This window comes from Brienomyrus brachyistius, chromosome 7 (genome assembly GCF_023856365.1).
Source record: "Brienomyrus brachyistius isolate T26 chromosome 7, BBRACH_0.4, whole genome shotgun sequence".
In the NCBI taxonomy this organism is placed as follows: Eukaryota; Metazoa; Chordata; class Actinopteri; order Osteoglossiformes; family Mormyridae; genus Brienomyrus; species Brienomyrus brachyistius.
In genome coordinates, this window is record NC_064539.1 from 8,507,375 (window position 1) to 8,535,043 (window position 27,669).

At 46.7% G+C, this 27,669-nt stretch overlaps 1 protein-coding gene across 3 annotated transcripts; it reads left to right on the plus strand.

The window, feature by feature from the left end:
- The first annotated feature begins 4,539 nt into the window (after nucleotides 1-4,539).
- Nucleotides 4,540-27,669, plus strand: mvb12ba (multivesicular body subunit 12Ba). 3 transcript variants are annotated; one of them, XM_049019950.1, is made up of 10 exons: nucleotides 4,540-4,802; nucleotides 9,360-9,482; nucleotides 12,151-12,258; nucleotides 14,106-14,202; nucleotides 14,650-14,779; nucleotides 14,961-15,101; nucleotides 18,458-18,552; nucleotides 21,623-21,678; nucleotides 22,021-22,080; nucleotides 23,744-27,669. In XM_049019950.1, the coding sequence occupies exons 2-10, from the start codon at nucleotides 9,369-9,371 to the stop codon at nucleotides 23,828-23,830; spliced, it is 888 nt and encodes a 295-aa protein (XP_048875907.1). In that variant the 5' UTR covers nucleotides 4,540-4,802; nucleotides 9,360-9,368; the 3' UTR covers nucleotides 23,831-27,669. The 3 variants fall into 3 exon arrangements, with proteins under 3 accessions (XP_048875907.1, XP_048875906.1, XP_048875908.1); XM_049019949.1 differs by lacking the exon at nucleotides 4,540-4,802 and adding an exon at nucleotides 4,810-4,990; XM_049019951.1 differs by lacking the exon at nucleotides 4,540-4,802 and adding an exon at nucleotides 6,712-8,125.

A 27,669-nucleotide genomic window follows, 5' to 3' on the forward strand; every position in this document is an offset into this window, starting at 1 on the left:
CGCCAGAGGAAATGCTACCCATATACACCACCTCCAGCACTTAGGGTTATTATTTATGAGCCCCTCCCCCCCCCGGCTGTATACACCCCTCACCCTGCCTCATAGCATGATGACTGATTGCAGCGGTAATGTAATTAAGGAACCAGCATGACGTCCACATGCCACTGCCAGATGGTGGCATACCAAGCAGGCGAGAGTGCGTGTGTGTGTGTGTGGGGGGGGGGGGGGGTACAGTGGCAGTTGGGGGTAGCCAATCAGAGCAGCTAATGCTGGGGGGAGAGTTGTGAGCGCAATGGGCTGGGTTGGTCAAAGTGTCGTTAAGTGACGGAGAATGGGATTCCTTCACAGGCAGAAATTACCTGGTTTCCTTTGGAATGTGGATAGAATGAGGATGACTATACTCATGGTCATTTTACTCATCCTATAAACCAGTGTTCACATTTTTGCGAGGAGCGGTTTGAGAGCACTGCTATAAACTACCAAGCTTATAATTATTATCCAGCAATGTGTTACTCATATCCAGCAGACAGGTATAACACCAAAAACAAAAGGTAAACAGAAAAAAACTGAATGGAAGGCTTGAAGGTACAAAATGAGTACAAAACTCACACAGCATCAGGTAGCAAACTTACTGTGGGCACAGACTCATAACCTGAATGTTGAGTCCCAGGAGGACTCTGCTGCTGTCACTTGGAGTGAAGATCGTAACCCGAAGAGAACTAAAATATCCAGCTGTATAAATATTTTGCAAACGAGATTTAACACCTGAAAATGCTGCGATGCTGCAGGTGAGAGGATATGGTGGAGTGGTGTTTCAACAATTAGGTGACTGAGCATGAATCAGTCACAGAAACACAGGGCGACATTTGTTCCCACATGCAGTCAGATGGGGAAGATGGGGACATACATGAAATTAAACCTGCAAACACTTTGCGTTCTGGTCAGGAATGGATTCACAGTAGCAGTGAAGGCATCGTTTAGAGGAAGATTTCTTAGGTTGATATGAGGATACCTATAACCCCACCATGGAGAGAGAGAGAGAGAGAGAGAGAGAGAGAGAGAGAAACTTTTCTTTTCACTGAGACTGCGTGACTGTGCATTGAATTCCTCACAGTGCACAACATTTTAACCTTAGAACTAATAAGCAACGCCTGTAAAATTAATTAACCACATAGCAAGAAACAATTTATAGGCATAGGGAAATACACAAAAACATCATTAATGCTGTAGCAAACCAGATTTGGTTGTGCTATTTCATTAGACTGATTTTTATTTTTATTTTATTTTAACGTGGAGCCTAATCCCAGGGTGCTTACAAATGCTTCTTCAAACCCCTAGCGCATTCATTATATTTCTTTTTTGCAAATCAGAAGTAAGTAGAACATTCCTTCTTTGTTCACATTTTGGCATTTCACAGTGACATGAGAACCCTTCCTTTGAGTGTGAGAGGTACGATTAATAAATGCATCAGTTATAAGAAAAAGGACAGCCATGACCCACACCTGACCCCACACATGAAGGATCTCCAAAGGGTTATTTTGTCTGGAACTTGGTGCAAAGACCAACCCGTACGCAATCTCCATAATGCTCTAGTGACCATCACAGTCATACTGGGATCGAGACTCCACCCACCCCTCTTCCACTTGCTCTTTCAGTGATTAGATCTTTTTCTTAAACCGAGTGAGTCATTTTCGTAAGTGTGGCAGAAAAAGCATTATTCTAGAATAGACAACTCATTCACAAAGCTCTTTTTACTACAGTGCTGGTAGCAAGAAAGAACCTAGATTCTTTTTCAAATTAATGCAGCCTGTCTGCCCGGCTCCGGTACCGTGGATTAAAATCCAGCCTCCGTTTCTTTATTTCAATGCCAATTAAAAGCTTTGAATCTTCTCAGTTGAAGGTGTAGCTGGTTTTTACGACCTGTTGTTTGTGACACAGATTATAAATCACTGAGAACCTGACTGGGTAAGCAGCTGCCGAAATGGGTGATTGAATGTCGTTATTTTTTAAATTTCTTGCCGTATTTACATGACCGTTGGACCTCTGACCGCAGCCTGAACATGAAAATGGAAAATGACTCATTAACCAGGTGTAAAGCAAACACATTAACTGAGTGTGATGCAAAGAATTTAAACCACAAAAACAGGTCTAGTGGTTTCTGGGCCTGTCACTCATGTGTTCATAGTAGCAGCCAAGGCATCCGCTGAATGTTCTGCTTTCTGTCTCCAAACCGCAGCATAAACACCTTGCTCCTGTGCAATGGTGATGGATGTAACGCTCCTTTTTCACATTGCTGCCACATTCTTGACCTGTCAGTCTCTAGCCTGTCTGCTGTGCAGAAATATATAACATCGTGTGAGGGAATTACGACGTAAGACTACCAGTTGCTGCTCCCGCTGTATGCTTCACGCCATGACCTCTGATGCAGAACAGCTACCCTCAGGGTAGCGATTAAGTTTGCTGCTCCTCAGCTCCTTCACTAACAAGAGTGAAAGGGATTAGCAAGCCAAGTAGACAAGCTAAATCCCACAAACACGGGATGCGGTGGGTGGGCCCTCGGTGAGCCACACCATTCCTAGGCCCACTGATGGCTGCATGATAACACTGTGACTCGGTGGTGTTATGCTGCATTCCATTTGAACTCATAACTGGGAAATTCCGAGTTCCCAGTTGGAAATTCAAACTGGAACACTCCCTGAAGTCAGAATTCCCACTCGGAAAGTTAGAGGAATCTACACAACCCCAACCTCAGAACACACGACGACTGCGCCCTTTATCAGCGGAAATTAAAGCTGTGGTTTTATACAGTTTATTAGCACGTACGTCTTATTTGTGGTTCATTAAATCGGTCGTACACAGAGTACTGTCCAACTGCTTTCTGTGGATGTGTTGCCACAGTGTTTTTATACGTAAAATACCACACAATGTGTTGTTATCCACTGATATTGCTAACAATATCTAACAAATAACCAGGCTAGAACTGGGTCCAGTAAGCAGGATTTCTTGCTTAAGTGGACAATTTGTTGGATTTAAGGTAGTCTGGGCTAAATGTAAGTGAACAAAGACAAAGGCCATTTAAACTTGGGTAAATTAAATCTGAAAAGTTATTTGAGTAAGCAAAAAATCTTGCTTTTTGAAACAGGTGTCTGGTATTGTTAAATAGCTTTCCGACGGCTGTACTGAAACACTGTTACCTCATGTGTGACATCATTCCCAGTTCCGAGTTCCGAGCTCGGAGGTAAATGGAAGATTGAAAAATCTTAGCACCCTGAATAGCGTTCTCAGTCTCATTTAGTAAGTGTGCGTGAGCATTCATGCGTCATTAAATCAAGTCGTACCTACAAATAATCTGTAAAACAACAATATTTTATATTATATGCAGTCAGACCAAAATAAATCAACCGGGTACAACTAAAGTCATGATTTAAAAATACAAGTAATTAAATAAAACATTGTAAAAAGAACACGCAAGAGTAGAGAAAATTAAGACCTTCACAAGCGCTAAAATAAAGACACAACCAAATCCCCAGTCACTTTCCCCCTTTTTACAAAAGGGAAACAGTAACAGTTTTCTTTAAAATGTAGTAAGTGTTGATGTGTGAGTACTAATTTTTTAAATGGACTATATGCTATCTTTGTTTTTAAAAGTTCTTTTTGAGACTTTGTAGTATTTGTTCCTCTTTGATACATGGAAACCTTTGCAAGTCACATCTGTGTGAATAGTTGATAATAGGATTATTATTATTTACCTGTTGTTTATAAAGATTTCACAACAACTCAACTCAGTTCAATACAAGAAGTCAAACTCCGCCAGCAGCACTGAAAAATGATTAAAAAAAAACATAAAAGGTTGCACTATTAGTATATATCTATTTTTGAATACTGGCTAATGTAAAAAGGTGTAAAAATGTCGAGTTCCTTGTCAGACTGCCTGTTTTTCAGCGCTTACAGTTCTTGTGGTAACATTTCTCACAAAAACAGAAAGTGTTCAAATGCAAACATAATTCATACATCCATCATTTATTCACGTGTCCTTATCAAGAGCGCCCTGCACTGGGTTCAATACCATTTTACTTTGAGCAAATTATGCTTTCGCATTTTTAATATAATAGGGCTATGAGAATGGCAAAAAAACTAATATTACGTAACTTGTACAATACATATACTCGCTTGTAACTCAGACACATACACAGAGAGAGAGAGAGAGAGAGAGAGAGAGAGAGAGAGAGAGAGAGAGAGAGAGAGAGCGAGCTGTACTCATATTTGTGGAGACTGTCCATTGATTTCTATGGGAAAAACCCTAATCCGAACTATGACACCCTTAACCCCTAACCAACCCTAACCTTAACCACAAGTAACCTGAGTATATGACTTTTTGCATTTTTAGTCTTTTGATTGCAGTCACAGATTATTGTGGGTATCGAAACTTGTCCCCATAAGCTAAAAAGTAACAGGTTTTGCCACATTGTGTGGACATCAGGTCCTCACAATGTGGTAAATACGCACGCGCGCGCGCACACACACATGGAAAGTGGCATTCCCGCTCCTGTGACGCAGGGGTCTCCCTCTCCCTCCTTCTCTCTCTCGGTACCTTCCGTTAATCTCGCACAGCCACTAGGAGCCGCGTCCACCGCTAGCATGATAGCAAGGCGGCTAAATGTTTGCTAGAGGCAAACCGAGACATGCGGGATCTGCAGCCGTGACGGGGAGAGCGGGGAGAAGACGAAAAGAGACGGATCAGTAAATAGGCAGAGAATATTTTTCACTCCCTTGTGCAGTTTAAAAATTGTTGTCTTCACTGGGTAAGAAAACCGACGATGAGTTAGCCGCCTAGCTGCTACTGCTCTCCCCTCTACCGTCGCCGTCACTTCCCTGCCCCCCACGGCCGCCCTCCCTGTCGCTTCTGTCCGCCTCGGCCTTTACGCGAGTCCGAGGCCTCATGAAAAGCTGCTTTTGTCTGAGAAGGAGGAACCAGGTCCCCCGAATAACAGTTAAGTCAGCAAACGGTGTGAGCAGCGACGTGCATGATAAATAACATTTTGCATTTTAAAACGTGTGAAGGGGCTATATTAAGCCGCTGTTATTTTACACTAAAATGATATCGCTGTTTTCTTTTTTTACAAACAGGAGTTTTAAAACCGCAGGCTAAATTTACGCATGGCCTCGATGAGGACATTTCTTAACAGTTTTGTGTGAAGTGTGGCTTAACGCTTAAACTCATTTCCTTTTTAATAATACATAGATAAAGACGCATTGCACGAGCTCAGTACGCCGAGAATCTCGTCCAGCGAGGGCCGGTGTTGTGGCCCATATGACCCAAGTCCTAAAAATGTATTTAATTGAAATATGCCGCACTGTTTTTTTTTTGGACGCTAATCCCATGACGGTATCTTAGCGCTGCTCCACCTTTCAGATAGAAAGCCTTACGTGTGGTGACTTGGAACATGACACGGTCCATCTCTTATAATGTCAAGCTGGTAGGCAAATTTAACGCCATTTAACACTTGTGTAGTCGGTATTAAATTTGCATCTGCAGCTGTAAGTCTATCCGATCGCCTGGGCATGCTCCCAAAATCCTGCGGCACGATCACACCATCCCGTGCACCAGAGGGATATCACCATAGCTTTTGTTTCGAAGTGTAACAATGTGGTGTTATGTATTGTCTCTTGTGCTCTCTTTAAATAACTGCAAGTTCAGTGTGACCAGTATCTGTAGTTAATGCACTTTCGGATATGAATGGATGTCTTTCCACAACTTCAGGCAGTACTGGGTAGGAATATTTCCCAGGATGGATGCAACAGTGCAGCTTTCTTGGCGTTTTTTATATATTTTTTTACAGGACTTGGTTTTACAAATAAGATTTTGTAAAGGGTTTGCTATCAAAAGAGGAAGATGCCAAGCAGGGCTAGGTGCCTTTGGAGTATGCCTAAAGTGTGGCCTTTCATTTCGAGGTTAAATGTTTTGAATTTGGTAGATGTTTTGGTTTTGTTTGGTCAGGTTATGTGGAAGTGGAAAGGAGTTGTTTGGGTAACTGGTTTTTTTATCTGGAATTGGCATGTATACAGTCACCCCAGTCCCAGGGTAACGCTGCCTGAATTTTAACAAGGACTATTTGAAAGGGACTTTTCATCACTGTTTCACACCCCATTCTGGCATCCTCGCAGTTTGCGAAAACTTGCACAGATTGGTGCTCGACCACACGAGAAAGTCACTTTGTGTAGTTTTACTTATTTCATAATGAAAAGTTATCCTGATTCATACGATTGAAAAATCAAGTAAATGTTTATGCTGAATTGAAATACACCGGAACCATGTTATGGAGTTTCAGAGGAAAATGTTGGAAAGCTGCCACCCCCCCCCCCCCCCCCTTCGTAAAAATGAAATAGTGACTCCAAAGGACACAGTGAACTGAAGTGTATTGACACCAGCCTGGCTTTTCCAAAACCACATGCCAGACATCATCTCCATGTTTTCGTTCAGGCAGCTTGTGTGTGCTGAGATCCCAGTCGCTAAATGGGTGCAATAAGAAGCCATTGTGAGCCTGTTTAAATTAAACCTGTTAATGTTTTGTTCTGACTGAAATTACATGTGCTATTTACAGGAGAGGACTCGAGTATCAGTATTTCGCTACTGGTTTGCAGTATTTAGAGAGATGTCTTGGGATTTTATGACAAAACTGGGGCCGAAGCGGAGTGGTGCCTATTTTTATTGTGTAAAATGTGTTACACTGTAGTTAAGGGCTTCTGCATCTGCTGTGACATTTTGGTCTCTTGTTAAAAAAGCTCCATTTACTACAGCCTGAAGAATTGATTGTTCTATTGTGGTTTGAAGGTCATGTTACTGTAGTTCTAACCGTTAAAGTCTTTGTTTCATGTGTCTCTGCGTCAGTTTCCATTTCAGCGCCTTTTACTTGTTGATTTATGCATTTTGCTTCTTGTTCATACCACTAGGTGGGCACATACTGTGCTACCTGGTCCCTGTTCATCATTGTTGATGTTAATGGCCCTTGTTGTGTTACTGCTCCAGTTAAACCTTGAAGTTTATGCTCGAAAATCTTGTAACTAAGCTAATTTACAACTCTGATCTCACGCTTCAACCAAGTTTCCTTTATAATGCTCTTATCTGCTAGATCTATTTAGGCCCTGATTTTATCTTATTTGCATTATTGCACGGAGTTCCCTGCTAGCCACTGGCTACAGACCAACCTGAGATGAAATATTATAAATCAGAGATCACTGGTGTTTCCTCTAGAGAGCAGTATCTTTACCATCTCACTTTGGGGAATCCCCACCAGTAAAAGGGTTCCCCTTGGCTGGCAGCCAGTGATTCTGGGCCCTAATGAAGAGCTTGTTCTGCAGCCACACATGTAAATGAGAGGTTTCCTGTGGCCTGGCACCCATTTCCACATCGAGTGTTTGTAGCCGGTTGTGTCATGACTAGTGAGATGGCGCCGCCTTCTACTTGGTGCCAGTCTGCTTCCACACAGTGGTCCGTGTTTTGCTGTCTACTTAGTCTTGCATTTCCAGTGATTCTTCACGTAAAAACAAGGGGAAATGAGAGGTTTGAGTTTCCAGGGTATTCTGATGCTCGTAAAAAGTACATGGGGCATGGTTGCAGGATTAACATTTGGTCACACTTATGCCTTCATACACCCCTTGTTTTTGTGTTTAGTGTTTAACCAGAATGTGGTCTGTTGGTGCTCTCCATTTTGGTGGGATGGGGTGTGCAGAGCCTAAGAAACACTTGGCAGAGCTGCATGAAAGCCTAGTACTTTGTCTGGAAATACTCTCTATTTCAGCTCTTCGGTCTCGTCCCCTCAGGCGTCTGTAGAACATGCCAGCTTTGCTGACTGTCCTGGCCAAGGAAGCTTATTCACAGGGAGGGGGGCCCAAAATCCTTTCCTGGGAGTTTTGCCTATGAAAATTCATCGTTGAAGTGTGTTTTTATTTTTATTTAACTCGAACGAAATGTTTTGTTTGGTCTCAGAATTCATTGGAGGAAAACGAGTCTGGTGAAATAAGTGGATTATATCTGGTGCCTTCATCTGGAGATGTTGTCTCTAAGGTGCCTGTTTCGGGTTAGTGTTGTGTTCTCTGGGTGTGCCTCGGCAGGAACTTCCCAGTGGTATGTTATGTATATCTCTACACTTCTGTAATAATGCAGTAATGGGCACAACTTAAAAGTAACCCTGACATCAGGTTTGAGATTGTAACTGGTTAGACATCGGATCCCCTTTTGATATATGAATGATATACTTATATTTTCTTTAAACCCATGCTACTTTGGATACTTCAGCTGAATATATCACAGTGTGTCAAATCTAAGCTACGTGTTTGGCAATTGAGGTCTGCGATCTGCTATCAGTGACTGCAGTGTGAAACCCAATATTTGCAACCAATGGGAAACAACTTGTGATGATTTTATGCACTGTGATTGGCTCTCATTTTGCCTGTCATTAGCAATTATGATGACTGTACTTTGGTAAGAGTAGTAAATTTGATTAAACTTTGTCATAGCTTAAAGTACAAGGACTAGGACAAGGAAATGCAGTTTGGGATGAAATCCAAAAGTGCTAGAAACAGCTGTACGGCATATAAAAGTGTGATAAACAGATAAATGTACATATTTGCAGTGGTACAAATAACGAGTGTTTGGTGAAGCACCGAGTGGAGACGCATGTTAAGCCAAAAGCTGCCTCCTTGCATTGCATTGACACCGTGGCCCTATTTTGAGAGTCTGGGTCCTGGGACCCAGACTGATGGGCCTCCTGGTCTCATCCCATGCCCCCTCGATGCCTCCCCTTGGACACAGACCTGTCCTGGTGGACGCTCCTCCTATGTCGGGGCTGTCGCTCTCCTCTGTGTCTGCTTGCCCGTGATGAAACAGGGAGTCGGGCTTTTTGAGGATCTGGGGACAGGGCTCGGCCTCCGTGTCCTGCGCCCGTGTGAATGGTACTCCGTTCACTTTGAGTGCCTCCATTTATCGGCGTTGGTTTGGGCAATTTATACAGTGACAAAGGGGGGCATTCATTAATAATTATTCACCAAATATTCTTAATAGAACTGGGAAAATACAGCATTTTAACTATTTCATGGTTTCATTCACTTAGCTGAAATTTGTATTGTGATGAGCAAAAATGATTCATTTTAATTATAAGATATAGCAAAAATAAAGAATACAATAGAGGTAATGGTGAAAGCATGATGCTTTAAATTAGGACGGGCCAGTACTCCTGCTTCATCCTGTCTGAGTTTTTCGGCTGCTTCTGCCTAACCTTGCATCATGCTTAGCGCTTGTCAGTATCCCTCCCTTCCTGTTGGTGGCGCTGCTCCGCTGATCCCCACCCGACTCATTGCAGAGCTCTGCCATGATGCCCGAGGTACGGGACCTGTCCGATGCCCTGCCGGAGCTGCCCATGGACCCCATCACTGGGGTTGGGGTGGTGGCCTCGCGGAACAAGGCGCCTTCCGGCTACGATGTGGTAAGGAGGATGGCTCCATGTTCCGTCCTGTGGTCCTCAGCATTTCATTTCCTCTTTGGAATGTTGATTGGGGTGGGCAGGGAGGTAGACTGTGTCCTGGTGTCCTTGTCTACCATCACTCATACGCCTATCTATGCTTTAAGGTGGCTGTATACTTCAGATGAAATTGATCGAATTTGTGTCTTTTCAGCAGTAGAACGTCATATGAGCAGTGATCACTGTCTCGGCGTAGCACATGTGCAGCATCCATTTGTCAAACTTTTTCGTTTGTTCTGATTCCGCCCACTGTCCACGATTGGCTGACAATAAATGTAATGCTGTGGGGTTGGTCAGCAGAACTAATTATCCAGTTACTGGCATGCTTTGCAACACTCTGTGACTGTCTTGAAATAGTAATTATGTGTATTTGGGTATTTATGTTGATAATGTCGTGACCATGTGATGTTTTCTGTGGTGTGTGTGTTTTGTTAGCATGTAACTGTTGACTGTCACTTAAATTGTTGGCCTCTGTTAGTATTAAACCAGTATTGCCTGTTATAAATAGCAACTTCCATTTTAAAACATCCATCATCTCCTTTATTAGAATGACTCATGCACTTGCTAGAATATGTTTGCACTCTGAATGTGGGTCCTCTGCATTGAAAACACTTTGTCCTCCAGGGTTGTCATGAAAACCCTGTGTGTTTTGGTGCTGGAGGGAGAGGTATCATTGGGCTACTTCTTTCCTTAAGTAAACACATTCTTGACCCCTGACCCGATGTCAAGTGGAGGTCGATGCCTAAACTTGTTTTGTGCGCTGGTGCTGTGATCCTGTAATCCTCCAGCATGTTGTTGTCGTCGAGTCACACCTGTGCAATGTTAAAGCTTCCAGAATCTGGGGGCTTCTTTACGTCTGATCCGACGCGAGGCAGAAAGGTTTATCAGCAGTCCTTAGTCGTGTCGGAATTGAAGTATAGTCCTGTGATCTGATTCTAGTGAATTTACCAGTATTTTTAAGTCACAACCTTTGCAAGTCATCGCAGAATTAGGTCTGTACAGAAAACCAGTTACCTTTGATTATAATAGTAATTGTCTTCTGTAATATATGGTGACAGGTTAAATCCAGCACTCTTTATTAGTTCATGATTTTACCCTTTAGCTCTTTGGAGTTGCTAGTTGTTAAGCTCAAGTGACAGCACATAGCAGTACCATGACAGGTGCTGCTTTTACGACATGGAGTTGAAGCTTTTTGAAGGCGTATGAGTCGTCATGGTGATGTTCTGGCTTCTGTGCGCACATTTCAGGTGAACATGGGTTTAAGCTTCGAACAGGAGTGGCTCTGCTGGCCCTTCTGTAACTTTGGCCAGCTTGTCTTCAGTGTAGCACAGCTCGCTGTTGTAGTTTGTGTGGCTTCAGAGTTTAGGTGCTGTTCGATTGGCTGTGGTACCCAGCCTCTGATTGGAGGTAATATCTTTCCGTGACAACATCTCATTGCTGCATTTTGTCCTGTTTGGACGTGATGGAATGCCCTTCTTTGTAAAGGCCCCTTCCTTATAAGGTGCCCCCCTCTTGTGTAGGGAGGGGAAGCCAGGGACTGTGAAAATTGGTCTAAAAGTCTGCAACCCCCCTCCAGCATAAATAGTCCTGTATTGTTCCACAGCATGGCTCTGGTGCCATCAGTGGATTATCCTCCCACATCACCAGCATAGTTTCTCTGCCAGCTTATTGGCCAGTCTCCGCGGATGGGGGTTACCCTCTCCTGAATGCCCCCCTTTGTCACAACCTTTCCACGCCTTCAGATCTTTGAACCCTATTGACTTCCCTTCTTCCCTCTCCTCATCCCCTTTGAAGGGTGCAGAATGGATGTTATTGTGAGGCCTCTGAACACCAGCCGTGCCTGTGGTACGGTAGAGTGGTGTTTCTCAAACTGGTCCTTCCTGCTGGCTCCTGGTAGTGTGCTGGGAAGGAGCAAAAATGTGGACTGTATAGCAGGGAGCAAAAACATGGTCCCCGAACACCAGTTTGGGAAACCTGCTGCTAGTGAATGTGCCGACTGCCACTCAGTTTAGACCAGTTTATACAGAATGATAATGCATGTAAAAATGTGCTTTCTCCCAAATTGGTCCTGCTGGATTGCATTCAGAGTTCAGTAAAGCATGGTGAATCTCCATAGCAGAGCAAAAATTCATCGTAAATGTGTATGATGTTGGTAAAAGATCTCAGTTAAGCCTGTCTGTTGAAGAGTGCAGAACCTGAATTATTGGCCAGCTTCAGAACAAAATCGGATCACTTTGTCACACCACTCGACAGTGGGTGGGGTGTAAGGGAGGTGAAAAACTTGTGTACCAAGTCCCACAACATCAGTGCCAAAATAGTGCAAATATTGTAAGTATACAGTAATGGTAAATATGCAACGCATTAATAATAGTGTGCGAAACCGTGCTAAAGTGAATAGGAATTGTGGAATTGTGCATAGGTGTGACTGTTGTGTTTGTGGCTCCAGACCCTCGTGACCCTGCGTAGGACAGGCGGCTATATAAAATGGATGGATGCATGCAGTGACAGTTACTCTATGACCAATGTAGTGTGGTAACACAGCCATATGAGTATGAATTCACATCCAGAGCTCTGCTTCAGTCTGTGTTGCTGTCCTCCACACCTCAGTTGTTAACTCCTTTACGTCCCACAGATTTCTCAAACGACAGACGGCTTTGATGCAGACCTGTGGAAGGATGGCTTGTTCAAGTCCAAGGTCACTCGCTATCTCTGTTTCACCCGAGTGTTCTCCAAAGAAAACGTGAGTGAACGTTTTTGCGAGGGTGGGGGTTAACGAGACATTGTGGTTGACTGCAGACCCCAAACTAGGCTTTTGACACACGTCAGAGTTATTTAATAAATATTTTAGTTTCTCGTTGTTGCCCCCTTTTTTTTCTTTAACTTGTGTTCCAGATGCAGAAGACAAATTCTTTGAAATGAAGCGGACTCTGTTTCGGCCCCGAGGGATATATGCCTTTGCTATGATAATCTGGAGCGAGAATGTGCAGTTTTGTTTGTTTGTGTGTTTGTTTTTGTTTTGATTAGCAAAGTCCCAGCTGAATGTCTAGGCACTGTGCGATTACTCTTCAAAGCCGAGGAAGGCATAGAAAATAATATAATTGTCTTTGTGAAAATGAACATTAATGGCAAATGACAGTTCAAACATTCCTAGATTGGTTTGGTCTTTATTTATGGTCGTCAGGGGACCTGCAGATTGATCACACTTTGAAAGTTGGCAGCAGGTTGGCAGACCCTGATCGCTGTTCCGATTTAGTTTCCTAATCCGTATGTCGTTTTCAGGAGTGAAGAGGTTGTATAGCATGGTTCTTTCATCGGCGTGTGAGAGTAAAATGGTTAATGGCCTAATGGTTAATGGAAGGTAACCTGTCATTGAAAGGTTACAGGTTCTAGTCCCAAAGTGAGTCGTTTTTTTTGTTGGACCTTGATCGACGCACTGCACATCCTTGCTCTTATTTAGCTCTAGTTTTTGGGAAAATCTCCATAAGAATGTGAGGATTTCCTGAAGGCACAGTAAAATGCAGTAAGTTCTATGTAAACTGGAAATAATGTGCAGTATTTATGAGCGTCATATCAATGTTTAGGAATGCCCCCCCCCCCCCCCCCCCGAACAGAAAAATACCTTGTAAAGGGGGTATGCAAGGAGCCGCTGTTAGCGTCGGTGAGTGTTTGCATGGGTTAGAATAGGAGGCGAGAGAACGCTCTTGACTGAAATGTAACGTGACAGTACCATCAACATAAGTGTCCCAGCTTGCCGGTTCGTCCTGTTCCCGCCGTAATCGGCAGCAGTGAAGGACGGCGGCGTTTAATTAGCAGACCGGATCGTGCAATGCCCATCTGTGATTCGTCGCGGGCCAGAGGTCCCGATAGGTGAACTTGAAAATAAACTGTACTGCGGTCACGTTCAATTAATTAGGTTAATTGGGAGTGATTAAATGAAGGAGGCGTTTTGTTTGTCATGCAACTGAATATGTCGTCGAGGACTTTACACGTTTGTGTTCGTGCAAAATATTCCTTTGTTAGATCCTTGGTGAAACTTTGAAACACTAACCCGGTTGATTATGTGTTTGTTATTAATCAATTTTCACTTCAGGTAACCACACTAAAAATGGTAAACATTTAGTCATTGTGTTGTCACTGTTCTTCCTAAATGTCCGTTAACTCGGATAATTAGAGTTGCTCAGTGTTCAGTTTACAATGATGATTTGTATATTAAAAGCAAAGCTGGACTGAAATGCAACATTCATTGGGTAGAAATGACCAGGCTGATCTGAATGAAGGGATGTATATGATCTCTCTCTATCTCTCTCTCTCTCACGCACACACACAGTTGACGTTTCTTTAGCAGCCGAAATCATTTCATGTAGATCATTGTCTGAGATCTCCCCCTAACTGACAGTTAGTCTTAATCTTTCCAGGAATGGGAGTGACTTTGTCTTTAATGATGCTTAATCTTCTAAGTCTGTTTAAAGGTGTTTTGATGAGGCCTCCACTGCCGTTAAAGTTCTTAGAGAGTCAGAGTCTATAATATTGTGTGCACTTCACTGAGAACTCTGATCTTTCTCTGTGGTCTCCTGCCCTCCTCTGCAGAGCCATCTGGGAAATGTGCTGGTGGACATGAAGTTGATCGACATGAAGGACACCCTGCCAGTGGGCTTCATCCCCATCCAAGAAACGGTTGACACACGTGAGCAAACACAGCCTTTCCTTTGTTTGTTGATGATCCTCCTCCTTCCTCTCTTCTGACTTCTCGGAGCTCAGCGGGACGTTTGTAACACATCCGTTTGTCAGGGGGTGGTACCACTGGGTCGTGCCTGATGGCTGCAGTCGTCCTATGTGTGTGTGAAGGAGCGGTGTTATTCTCTACAGCGTGTTTTGCTAAGTGGAGGGTATTGCTATTGGTACCTTGGACTTTCAAGTAGGAGAAGGTAGATATTTGGAAATTGAGGCATTGCTCTGTGTAAAACTGTGGAGAAATCAGGTCGATCCTCCAGTCATCGGCAATGGATGATTGGCGGCCAATGAGACTTGACCTCAGTCAATGATGGGAGGGGACAGCGACAACGCCTCTCCTGGTGTTTCGGTGGATCATTCTATAACCCCCCTCCCCTTGCCCCCCCCCCGCACCATGCAGAGGAGCAGGCCTTCAGAAAGAGGAGGCTCTGCATCAAGTTTATCCCGCGCGACTCCACCGAGGCGGCTATCTGCGACATCCGCATCCTGGGCAGGTCCAAGCAGGCCCCCCCGCAGTATACCTTCATCGGGTGAGTTGGGGGCGGGGCTTCTAATTCTGCATCATTCTCGACTCGAGGGGCATTTCCGACAGGGATGCTTTTGCTTCCTGATTGACGTCGTTACTGTCAGTAAAGGGCTCATTGATTGGGATTCCCACTTCACCCCCCCCCCCCCCCCCCAATTTATTTCTGGGTTCTGGTTTCATTTCAGGGAGCTGAACAGCATGGGTATCTGGTACCGTATGGGGAAGGTGCCCCGGGCAGAGGAGCCCACCCAGAACCAGTCACCCACCACCCAGCCGGTCACTTCCGCCTCCACGCCCTCGCCGGCCCCCGCACCCATCCCCATTCGGTAAAGCGTCCCGACGAGCTTTGGAACCGCAGTGCAGTGTCTGCTGGTCATGTTACACACTGTGTGTGTGTGTGTGTGTGTGTGTGTGTGTGTGTGTGTGTGTGTGTGTGTGTGTGTGTGTGTGTGTGTGTGTGTGTGTGTGTGTGTGTGTGTGTGTGTGTGTGTGTGTGTGTGTGTGCGCGTGCCAGTACCCGTGCATTCATGCAAATTCCGGACATTTCCCAGCGTGACTGGCTTCTGTCCGAGTCAAATCCCCCTTTACTCAGCCCGATACTGGATGTGGTGTTTTCACTGGTCTGCTTAAATGACACCTATGACTCTGGAGCTGGGAGTCTGGGTGCTGTGTCGGCCGGCCAGCGATCCCTCTGTGACCTCCTCCTCTGTGGGTTTTACTCATGGCCTGCCCACTAGTGTAACACGTAGGTGGGGATTCTTGCCTATCGGTTAAAAGCGGAGGGAGTGTGTGGGGGGGGGGGTTTCTCCGTGCCCAGCTTGGTGCGCCTCTTCCTGGCCTTCGCAGGCAGCATGGCTTAATCTGCCCCCTCTGCATCAGAGGAGCACCAGATGGGGGCTGTTAGTCCTCTAATATGGGCCGTCTGTGCATCAGAATCAGGCTCTAGGCGGCTCCAGTGCCCCTCTTGCCCACTGTCCTCCTGCCTCCTCTTTTCTTTGTTTTCTTTGCTAAGCACAGATGCACAGAGGGCTTCTGCTTCAGACCCGTTACCGCCTGGTGCAGGTGAGCTGGCAGCCTGTGTTAGGTTAACCGCTGGGGTGCGGGAGGTGCAGCCTCACGCGGGGGTCTAGGTGGCGCTGTAGAGTCGTCTGAAGCTTTGGGGACTGGCCACATGTGAGGCATATTGTCGTGTTGCAGAGAAATGTGCTAAACTTTGTGTATATTTATGGGGAATCGAGAAAAGCAGCCTGCCCTCGTGGTGTAGGGGGTCTCCACAGCCCCGAGCTTGGCCCCCAGATCAGGCCTGAGGGGCGATGGGACTGTGTAAGGATGGGGGCGGATGCAGGAAAGCCGCTCGCATGCCATCTTCAGGGTGCGTCAAGGTCACATCCTGCAGCTGTGTGGGGTGGGGTGGATGGAGGAGTGGGGGTTCTGGAGTTTTGCGGGGGGGGGGGAGGTGGTAGTTATGTAGGGGTAGTTTAAGAATGGGAGCTGCACGAAGCCTATAGTTATTTAAAGTTTGAATCAGAACTAGTCTGGCCGTCGGTTTTCTAATTTTAGTTTCTTGCTTGTTCTTGTCTGGCCTTGTTTTGAGGAGGAGATAATTAACAGGCCTGATCTGGTTTCTAATTTGATACAGATCATTTATTTTTGTTTTGCTGTTTTGCTTGTGCTGTGTTTCTGTTTATTCCCCTCGTTGTTTGTGCTGTAAGTCGCCTTCCCACCCTGTCTAGCTTGGCATGTCCCCTCCCTTGACAACGGGCACGTTGTTAGGACATCCCATATTGTATAGCTCTTCACTTGGTCTGTCCTGGTCAGGACTCATTTGCTCTGGGATGCGGGGCCTCTGATTTGGTCTGCCCCCCCCCTCCCCCCCCGTCCACTGCTCTCCCACGTTCCTGTTGGTTTTGGCAGCCGGTACAAAGTTTAGCCAGAGCATCTGACGGTTTGGCCCGGACAGCCGGATCGAGGGGGGCGGAGTCTGGTGGAAGCAGGTGCCCTGGAAAATTGTTTCATCTATCTGTCCAGCCATCTGATGTTTTGTTTTTCTGTGTGTCTGTGTGTGTCTGTGTGTTTCTGTGTGCGTGCGTGCGTGCGTGCGTGCGTGCGTGTGTGTGTGTGTGTGTGTGTGTGTGTGCGTGTGTGTGTGTGTGATACGCGTGTGTGTGTGTGTGATACGCGTGTGTGTGTGTGTGTGTGTGTGATACGCGTGTGTGTGTGTGTGTGTGTGTGTGTGATACGTGTGTGTGTGTGTGTGATACGTGTGTGCGTGTGTGTGATACGTGTGTGCGTGTGTGTGTGTGTGCGTGTGTGTGTGCGCGTGTGTGTGTGCGCGTGTGCGTGTGTGTGTGTGTGCGTGTGTGTGTGTGTGTGATACGCGTGTGTGTGTGTGTGTGTGTGTGATACGCGTGTGTGTGTGTGTGTGTGTGTGTGTGTGTGTGATACGCGTGTGTGTGTGTGTGTGTGTGTGTGTGTGTGTGTGTGATACGCGTGTGTGTGTGTGTGTACATGCTTGTGTTAGGGCCTGAGTGTGGCCAGTATGAGTAACCAAAAGCCCTAATTGTTTGAATCGCAGGCACTGGCTGCAGCTCTGCATAACCGTAACGGGGAACGGCACCGTAATGAAATATCCGGATGTGAGACGCTGCCAGCGTGCCGAGGCGTCCCAGAGAATGATGATTAATGGCATCCGTGACGGGGCCGTGTGGCACTGCGTGCATCGGGCGCCCGCCTCCGTTTTTATTTCCCCCGTTTGGGGAACGGGAGCCGCTAATTGATTGGCCATATGGCAGCGCGGCCGGCTCTGCCCGTTCGCCTGGAAGGCGGCAGCTTGGCTATTGCTGGAGTTCCGGGGTCTTCCCGCCCGCCGCTCCCGGGTCCCATGCAGGCGGTCACTGACGGGCGGGGGTGTTTTCTCCTGCTGGTTAGGAAGTGAAATCGGGAGGGAGACCGAGAGTGAGATTCAGGCTGTGATACCTGAACATGAGCTCTTGCTGAATTTGCGTATATAAAACACACACGCTTGCGATTTTTGTCACAGTGCTGAATTTGCATATATAAAGCAGGCGCACATGATTTTGTCGCCGTGGTGAATTTCCCAGTATCCCCCCCAGTACTGTATTATCCCGTGAGCCCGCCTGCCCTCCCCTGCTCCGTTTTATGTGATTGCTGTACTTAGCAGGCTGTTATAACTACACCGCCTTCTCCTACTTCTGCTGAGTAAACACCCCAGATCCAGAGCAGCCCTGAAGCATTTCCTGGACCTGCCCCCCCACCCCCCGCTCCCCCTCCACCTCAGTTTGCATCAACGCCGACTTGTACCCAGCAGGCTGAGGGGAGTCAGGTGGAGGGCTGTAAATAGCCCTGTTGGTGAATGACACGCCCTGCCTACAGCTTTGTACTGCTGTCCGTTCAAGTCTGTCCTGGGACTTCTGCTACACGAACGAGGACCAGGGCGCGTGACACTGTTTGTGTGCGTGTGCGTGTGTGTGTGAGAGATGATGTAGGTGTGTTTGCACACATTACCTACAGTGACTCACCCCCACAGACATACCAGGCTTTGGCTCTGCATGCCAGTATGAGCTGGTCATCCTCTACAGTTATATTATGTGGCTTTGCTTGGGGGGGAGGGGGGGGGTTTTCCTCAATGACTCGTGTCTCTGTGTCCCGGTCCCACCCCCAGGCACATCTCTATGACACTCCCGGCCAACTTCAGCAGGAAGAGCACCACCCGGCCAGACTACGAGCACCAGAACTCCAACCTGTACGCCATCTCAGGTGAACTGAGGGCACAGTGCCAAACCCCACAGCCGCAGCACTGCTTCTGGGTGTGGGGCAGAATTGCTATTCCGTGTTACTGATTATTAATCCGTTCCGGATTCTTCTGTTCTCCTGCCGTCCTGATGGGACGTGGTTACGTGGTCCCTCATGGTATAAAAGGGCGGTTGACTGGCTTCTTCGCCCAGCATTTATATGATCGTCGCCCTGCTCTGTCACGGGGATCGCGGCACGCTGAAAGACCTCTGAGAGTGAGCTCATCTTGGCGGGAGGCTGCCTTCGAGGAGGCGACCTCCTCAGGAAATCGATCTCACACCAACGCCTGCCCAGCTGCTCCCAGCCTGGCCCACACTCATAAACATGGGGTCGCGACCCACTCCGGCTTTGCCGAAGCCACTGGTGGCAGAGGATGATGTAGCAGGACCCATCGGTGGGACGGTCTAATTCCGAGGGGTTTAGGTTTCCGAGTGAGCCGTCAGTCACCCTGGGGGTGATCACTTACGCATGATTAACTGCCATTAAGAGGGGAACTTGTGATTCTAACCACTAAAGATTTGCAAACAGTTCAGTTCCGCATGCGTGAGGAGAACTGAAATGGTAGAATGCAAAATATTGAGAAGTAATAACCAGTATATGTGCCGGGCTTGTGTATACGGGTCTGTAACACCTGCAGTTTTTATCGCTGCAGGTGTTTGACGTGTTTGCTGTGCTTTGCAACCTGGAATTCCATGTAGCAAGTGGATTTGACAGATGGTGAATATTTGTGAATTTTACATTGTTTGTGGGTTCTGGGTTGCAGTGTCACTCCATGTAATCGTCACCCCTAGGCATTCTGGATAGTGCTGTTGTCCCATGTGATTACTACCCCTAGGCATTCTGGGTATGGGAGTTCTCCCATGTCATTGCCACTCCTAGAAGGTTTAGTTATGGGGTGAGAGGTGACTTGTTGAAGTTGAGGTTTTGAGTCGCCTGAATACGATGTTTTGTCAAATGGCCGTTTCTGAGGATTGATGGTGGATTTTCTGTAACAAGCTGGTGTGACTGTCCATCGTCGTTTTGTGGAAATTGCTTAATTGTTCCAGATGGTACTGGCTGATACTGTGACTTGCCTTTATCCCCCCCCCCCCCCCCACCCTTGGCTTGCCATTTTTGCTTGGCGAATGCTTCGTGTACGTTGAGTGACATCGAGATGAAGGCTCCCTTCCCCAGAGTGCAGTACTCCCTCCATGCTAAGGGGACCTGAACTCTCCTGCCTCTGAGTCAGCTTTTCTTAATCTCAGCCACACGGTTCTCCTGGAAATCCTTTGTTCCGGTTCTCCGGATTGGCTTGTTTTCTGTGGCTGTCGATCAAAGAGGGGTTGAGGGAGCCCACTGTGCTCTATGCCGCTCCTTTGTTCCGATCGAAGGCACCGTAGTTGATGATTTCAGCCAAGATTTATCATTAAAACAGGGGGTCCTGATTTGTCTAGGGCCGCATGCTGTTCGATTCTTCACCCTTTTTAATGAATTCATTTTAGCTAATTGCCCTAGTGCGGCTCTTATTGGGATATGGTGTGATTTGGCCTGCCGCTCCTGACAGAAATGGGTCACTTACCCCGAGACAGTGGCTTCCATAACAAAGGGCGACTCCCCTCTTCTTTAAGGAGAGGAACCTTAACACCAGCCCATCTCTGATGCATCGCTTAGTTTCTTCACAGGGCAGAACATTCTGGAGCTCTGGTGGGGGGAGCGCCCCGGAAGCACTTGGTTCTGGCGGTTGCTGGGAGACTCACTCAGTATGGATTAACATAATTAATGAGGGCATCCAGTGTGCGAGCAGCACACAGCTTTAAAGGGGTCATGGACGATTCAGACCGCAGCGGGGCGGTGACTGTGACAAAGAGGTCCCCCTCGCTGCTGTAGGAAATGGCCACACTGTGAATATGGGGATGTTTATGACACGCCTGCAGGAGAAGGAAGGGAAAAGATAGAATCGGCCCTTAAATATTACACTCTGGTCAGACTTACAGACTTTGCTTAGGCAGCCGGTTGCTCACATATGGACCCACCTGCTGCCCCAGCATTAAAAATACACGTAGTTAGGTTAACTGGCGTAAACACAACCAGTCTGTATCACGCTGGTTTTCATGCGTAAATACAGAAGATGCTGACAGTGAATATCATTATGAGAACTTCTCCATTAGTGTGGGTCTTGCTGCATCTGTTGAGTTTCTGGTCTCTACCACACCACCAACGTTCACCCCCCCCCCCCCGCCCCCGCCCCCTTGCTGTCCTCATTGTCCTTGGCTGTCTGTAGTCCTTGGGCCCTCTGGAGTCCTCTGTAGCCTTTAGAGAAGACAGGGAAGGGAGAGATGCTTACATTACACTTGGTAGCTTAAAGCTTTCATATGGGGAACCCCCCCACCCCCCCCCCCCCCCCCCACCCCCAGTGTAAGGTTTCCGCACATGCTTAACGGCAGAGTGCCGTGGCGCCGAATGGGTGGCTTCCCACGCCGAGCCAAGCCAGTATTCGCTACCTATCAAGCCGCGGTAAAGGCAATACACATAATTATAGGCCTGCCTAATTATAGTCCCGCTGCAGCTCATTTGTGCAGGAGAATGCAAATTATCATCCTGGCGAGATGTCAGCGGAGCTCCGGTCTCGCGTCGTCTTCTACACGGGACTCATTCTCATGCAAATGCTTAGCAGGGAAATGTTTTGTCCCTTTTCTTTGCCGCTCTCTTTGTGCGCCTCTGAGAGCATCTTTGTGTCGGGATTTAACATCTTACTGACGTGACGGATTTTGGAATAGGGGGTAATTACGGAGGGACTGGTATCTCTGAAACGTTACAGAAACGAGTAGCGGAGAGTTTGCTGAAAGAGAGCATTAAACTCTATTTGTGTCGGTGCGGTTCCACTGTTATTTCAGCAACAATACCGGCCATTTAAAGACCATGTGGGTTTTTTTTTTTTTTTCCGGTAGGAGCAGCTAATGTTATCTCCCCAAACCTTAATGTATGCTGTCACTTATCTCCTTCTGTCAGAAGTGAAAACTAACTCGAACATTTTTTTCCCCCCTCCCACCATCAGCAATGGATGGAGTACCTTTCATGATCTCTGAGAAGTTCGCCTACGTCTCCAGCGATGTAAGTTCTTCCCGCCGAACTTGATTTCCCCTGGCCAGAGCAGCGTCGGAGGATAGCTAATTCCGGTCCTGGTGTGAAGGACAGGGCAGCTTAGGGGCGGGGTAGGGTAGGTGATTAATAAATTCCTTCAGCTAAGAGCGGCCTGCAGTTTTTCTGTGTTTGATACACACTTGGATAGTTGTGTGGTTTTCCTTAAGATGAAAATCCCCTCTTAATAATTGTCCTTAAGCAGTAAAAAGGGCAATTATATCAGAAATCTGACATGTTTTAAACATTTTGGTAATACGAAGGTAGTCTAAGTGAAAAAGCTTTGGCAGTGTGTAACGCGTGTTGCGCTTTCAGTTGCAGCAGGTTGATCTGATGGCCATTACGATCAAATCCCTGGCAGAGATCGAGAAGGAGGTGAGCAGACGCTTCCCCAGTGGGAGAAGTGGGGTATCGGGAGGGTGGTCCTCTAGAGGTTAGCAGTGAGTGCTCCAATTTGAAATGTCTGGGTCCTTTTCCCATAACCCTACCCAGTTCTATCCTTTTACATTGCAGTGATGCATGTCACCCAGCAGGGGTCAATGTTGGCTTAAAGATGAGTTTCTTATGCTCAGATTCTACATAATGCAGTAACATATCCAGGCGACATATTTTGCTATAACTTTTTGATAGTTTAAGCATACCGATGTCTAATTGAGTGAAAACATTGCTGTCCTGCCTGGTTTTATATAGGCATGTTTTCTAACACACTCAACCACCCCCTTCCCAGATGTTGGTTCCCGCGATGAAGCATTTTTCCAGTTTCCCAGACAAACTGAGGAACTTGCAGAGATTTTAATTGCCTATATCTAATTTATCTCATGTGAAGTGCTAATTGCTGGTGATCAGAGCCATCGTTTTTATGTAGTTTACCCAGCTTTCTGGTAGTGGCTTTCATCTGTGCGAGACACTGTATATTGGGGTAGATTCATTAACAGCACTTCCCCGCCTGGACTTCCTCCCTTTTATCTTTTCAAAGGCGGATTAGCTGTTTGTTTTTATCGAGGGAAGGTGTACAATTGTCTCCCTTGGGCTTGTCCCTGTGATTGGGCTGCTGGAACGCTAGCAGAAAGCAAACTGGTGCTTTAGTGTTCTTACAGCGGCACCTAGTGGTGAGGTTGTGTACTGCGGGCCTGAATGGAACACTGCACAGCCACTCACCCTTTCACGGAGTAATACCAGAAGCAGAACATGCTTGAATGGCCTGTTTGTGCAGCGTTACGTCTCTCCTGAACAATGATCATTAACGTGTTGGCATTATTTCCTGGCCATCTTGGGAGGGAGGTGGGGGGGGGGAGATTAAAAATCTGGCTGAATCTTAAATGTTTGTGATTGATGTCAGGATTAGAGGCTTTTGTTTCCGTTTACTCACAGCCAATCATTCAGCACCATCGTGGGGAGTGTTGACACTTGGAATTAAATTCCGGGTTATTTTTAAACATGAAATTAACATTTTTTTGGGACCCGTTAATTCCTTTGCGGTAGATTTTGTTTTGCCGCACATAAGTCAAATTCAAATATTTGGCTTAAAACTTCTGCTTTGGCCAAAAAGTGAGATATCTCTGTATCCCACTAGGGGGTAGTATTTGTCAGTCTCCTGACTTTGCTAACTGTGGCATTAGACAAACAGTTTGAAAACCGTTCAAAAGGCGCCAGCAAAACACGCGACACAAAACTAGCAATGCTTCTGGAACTTGGAGCAGATCGGGTTACTGTGCAATTATTGTCAAATTAATCTGGGAAAAATAAAGTAGCCAATGGAAAGCAGGTCCGACGTGCCTGTGATTCACGGCATTCAAGAGAGACTTTTCTCTCATCCCCACCTGAGCCTATTTTGTGAGCTGGTCAAACAGGTAACAATGGCACCTGGATAATGTATCATAAAATGCCTTCTATGAGGTGATGTCATTTGGGGCATGGACTGTGTCTTTTGACCACATGGGGTTGGACACGAACATTAGCTTTCGCACCGCTAGCACATCCTGTCAATACTTTGATTTGTGAGTTTTCCCCTCCTAATTGTTTCCCTCCTCTTCCTCAGTATGAGTACAGCTTCCGCACGGAGCACAGCGCCGCGGCCCGCCTGCCCCCGAGCCCCACGCGCTCTCAGCTCAGCTCGGAGTCCTGAGCAGGCGACGACCCAGACGGGGGAGGGCGGGGCCCCGGAGCACAGCGCACTCACACTACTGAGAACGAGCCAGTAGCATTGGCCGGGCGGAGGAGCGAAGGTGCCTCCCGCAGCCCCCCTCACCCTCCCAAGCTTGGATGTCCTTTTTTTTATTTTTTTATATACAAAAAAGACCAGTTTCAAATTCGTGTTGTGAAACGCGGAAAGAGAGAGAGCGAGAAACTGCTGACACGAAGCCCAGAGCCTACAGCTGTGGTCACCTGCCCTCCTGAGCCTATCCACTGCACCCTTTATCCTGTGTCTCTGCGGGTGTTGGCTGGAGCTTCGAGACAACAGGACAGAAATGTCCAAACCGTGGTGTGTGAACTCCCTAAAAACCACTATGCGGAACAGATCAGACCAGAACGAGGCCTGGACTGACCCTGACCCTACCTTAAATTGTGCATGGCCTGGCTTGCCTCCTCATTCTCTCCACTTCTAGTCCGTCTGTCACTCCTGGTCTTGGGTGGCTTGGGAAAGAGTGTGGAGTGGCGTAGAGTCCCAGCTTGTACCTGTGAGGGCCGCAGGGCCCCCAGAGAGACAGTGCAACAGGAGGAGAGGCACCTGTGTCCCCAAGCTGTCCCCTCTCCTCTTGCCACTGTCACTTTTAGCTTTTTATCGTCGCGTCTGAAGATGCTTCCCTAGCCGACAGCTGAAGTTTAACCACAGGCGGCCCCAGACTGGGGGGGTGTTCTGTGCCTAAAGCTGTTTTAAGCCCCTGGGCAGCCTGCTTTTGCCTTTTAGTTTTAACCCTGTCACTTTTTAACTCCAGACTATTTATGCTTAATGGATTAATTGTTGTGCTTTTATTATTTTTTTTATTATATACTTTTTGCACTGTATCGAAGTTTTTTGTTTTCACGCCTTTCATTCTGAGCCATTTTCTCAGCAACTCCACCAGTGTAATTACTTGCATCCTGTCACTCCTGTTTAAAAAATTAAATGGCATATTGTTGGGGCGGGGGGGGTGGAGTTTGCCGGTTGGGATCGGCCGATGGATGAGAGTGTCGAGATGAAACCGAAGTCCATCCTCTCTGTGTGGAGAGACATCAAAGGGATTCGTTGCACCACTGTAATGACGGAAGTTTACTCCTGGAATGAAAACATCGGTTTGAATAATCACGTTTTGTCTTTCCTCTTCGAAATTTGTCAACACAAGGGGAAGTTCTCCTGAGAGATGTGGGCACGGCAGCCTTACAACTGCTCTTTCCGTCTCACAGAAAACCTTAATGCTGCTTTTCATGTTATGTGAACAAACCAGTTTTTAATTACAGAAAAACTGTAAATGTCTGTTGATGCAACAGATTTTACGTCCCTATGCCACATATCAAACGATTAGTGTCCTTAAGATCGCGCTCCTAGAATGACACCTGCAGCTTGCTGCTTTTAAATTGTACTCGTTTGATCTGTTTTGGTTTTTTCGTATGAACATTAAAGTGCAGAGATCTCCCCAGTTCCACTGAGGCCTATCCCTGTCATAGCCGAACGTATCATTTAGTGTTTCTCTTCTGTTCTCAGGCACTGTGATTGTTCCCAGGTCTCGTTGTTAGGTCCTCCCCCACATTGTAAACATTGTTTACATTTTAGTCACAAAAGCAACCATTACCTCGTGCACCACCTTCTCACATTCGATTAATTTTCCTCATTCTCCCATTCACAAAACGACGGCATTCCCATGAGCGCCGTCCTGTACCGAGGAGCAAATTACGCTTTTTTTTTTCCAGTAACAAGCAAACACTGCCACTGTTCACCTGGCTGACCTCAGCAGATGCTACCAGACGAACATGCTCTGACTTTAATGCCGTCTCTGGTGCTCGGGCCACATGAACCAGCCCTGCCCTCTTTCTACGTTAAACCCACTGGGCTGAACCTGTGAGCTCTCTCTCCTCGTTCTTGCTGACCACTCGCATGCTGTTTACAGATTGCCTTTCTTTTCGTGCACAAACTCTGCCCCAACGCTGCATGAGTGTTTTCTCTTCTGTATCAAGCAATTTATGAACATTTCAAAATGGATGTGAGATAGAGGAGAGTTATGCAGATCATATGCTTTGTCGTTTTTCCATAAATGTGACATTAACATAAATGGGGGGAGCTGGGGTGAATTCCTTACAAATTAAAAATACATTTCTATACTCTTTTGTGAAGCATTAACAGACTTCCCTGTTACTGGTTCTGAGTCCCCCCCCCCCCCCCCCGAGAGACTGATACCTCCATAGGCGATATTTTTTACGTCTTCATGTAACCCGCTGCCCAGCTGATCCCACAGCCCCACATTGGCTGGTCTGTAACACAGGGATCCGAAGCATCTCCGCTTGTACCAGCCAGCGTCTGGGCTGACTGATGCCACATGTGCGTTTTCAGAGGTGGACACAGGTGGCGCCGTTGTGTGCAGCCGCTCGTCACCAGTTGTTAAAAATGATGATAAATCTGGATCACCAGCAGCCACTTCTGTTGTATTTTCCATATTTGGTCTGCTTCTTTGGAGGCTGTGACTTATCAAATTAGTTTTACTAGCAGCGTGCAAATGTTCTTGGTTTCTCTTGGTACCTACCGGGTCGTCGTCAACAGCACAGAGACCGCCTGAAACGCTACTGTAAAACGGTCTTAGTTTGCAGCGTCAGTGATGTGGCTTCAGTACCGCGCAGACTCTTGCGTCATGGAACGTCGTTTGTGTGTGTGTGTGTATATATATATATTTTTTTAAACAATACGAATGGAGTATTTCTCTCCTGTGGTTCCATTTTAAAGTAACTAGTCAAGAGCAGCCCCCCTCCCCACAACCATTAATCTGAGGCCCGCTTTGTCCTACAGTTTAGATCAAAGGCTCGTGCCAATTGTGTCAGTCTGTTTGGGAATGTTTAAAGTAAGGATATAGAAAAATAAAATCTTCAAAGGAGCAGACTTTTCAATGGTGATGTGAAATGAGGCTGCAGTGCGGACTCCCCTGGGGAGGGGCTGTGGTCACTGGGAAGGTTAAAGGTCGCCTGGGAGGGTGTGGCGCAGGTGATCGTCACAGTTCCCCGCCGAGGCCGTTTTGAGCAGATTCATACAATCGAACTGGGTTTTCCCCGTGCTGGTGTTGCAGGAGCCCTTCCCTGTGATCATACATCAGGCTTTATTATGTTCTGAAAGAGCTGCTCGGGCCGATATGTTTCAAAATACCACCATTCCTCTGCCGGCCGGTTCTGCGGAGTAACTTGCGTGTCAGGGCTGTTCCAAAAAGCCTTACTTTACAGTTTTGGCCAGTGTGCCCCACCTCCAGCTCGATCCTGAGTGCCTTGGCAGTGTGACCATCTCGCACATAGTAAAACTCTTGGAGAAGCTGAGATTTATTTTCCTTTTCCCCCATTTTTTTATTCTGAGGTAAAACAATGGAAATGGTGCAAGTTTATCGTTCAGTTGTGGTTGGTCCCTGTGCTCATCGTCGCATTTGGCCGTTACTCTGTTTTCCTGGGATCACAAAAGTCTTAGTGCTGTGATTTTAATTGAACCTGGGCCTCTGAAAGTGTCCCATGGTCACCTTGTCGTCTTTGTAAATGTGGGGTGTCTTCTGTAAATAGCTGCCGTGACAGTGTACCATCTGATCTGTCACCCCCCCCCCCCCCATGAACCTGTGATGAAGCAGGCGTATTTCTGTGATTGCCAAAACCGAACCACGAGATGCTCGACTGGAATGGGCCACCTTGTGCAGATTGAATGGGGATGCTGGAAGAGGTTTGCATGTTTTCTGCAGCCAAGATCCATGTATGAACCACAAATGTGTGATATATATATATATATATTAAAAAAACTTGTAGGAA

Bases quoted from the DNA above. Each gene is read 5' to 3' on its own strand.
- mvb12ba (XM_049019949.1), top strand. From the start codon at position 4,940: ATGAAAAGCTGCTTTTGTCTGAGAAGGAGGAACCAGGTCCCCCGAATA. The intron at 14,780-14,960 runs GTGAGTTGGGGG...GTTTCATTTCAG, and splicing joins CCGCAGTATACCTTCATCGG to GGAGCTGAACAGCATGGGTA. The intron at 18,553-21,622 runs GTGAACTGAGGG...TCCCACCATCAG, and splicing joins CAACCTGTACGCCATCTCAG to CAATGGATGGAGTACCTTTC.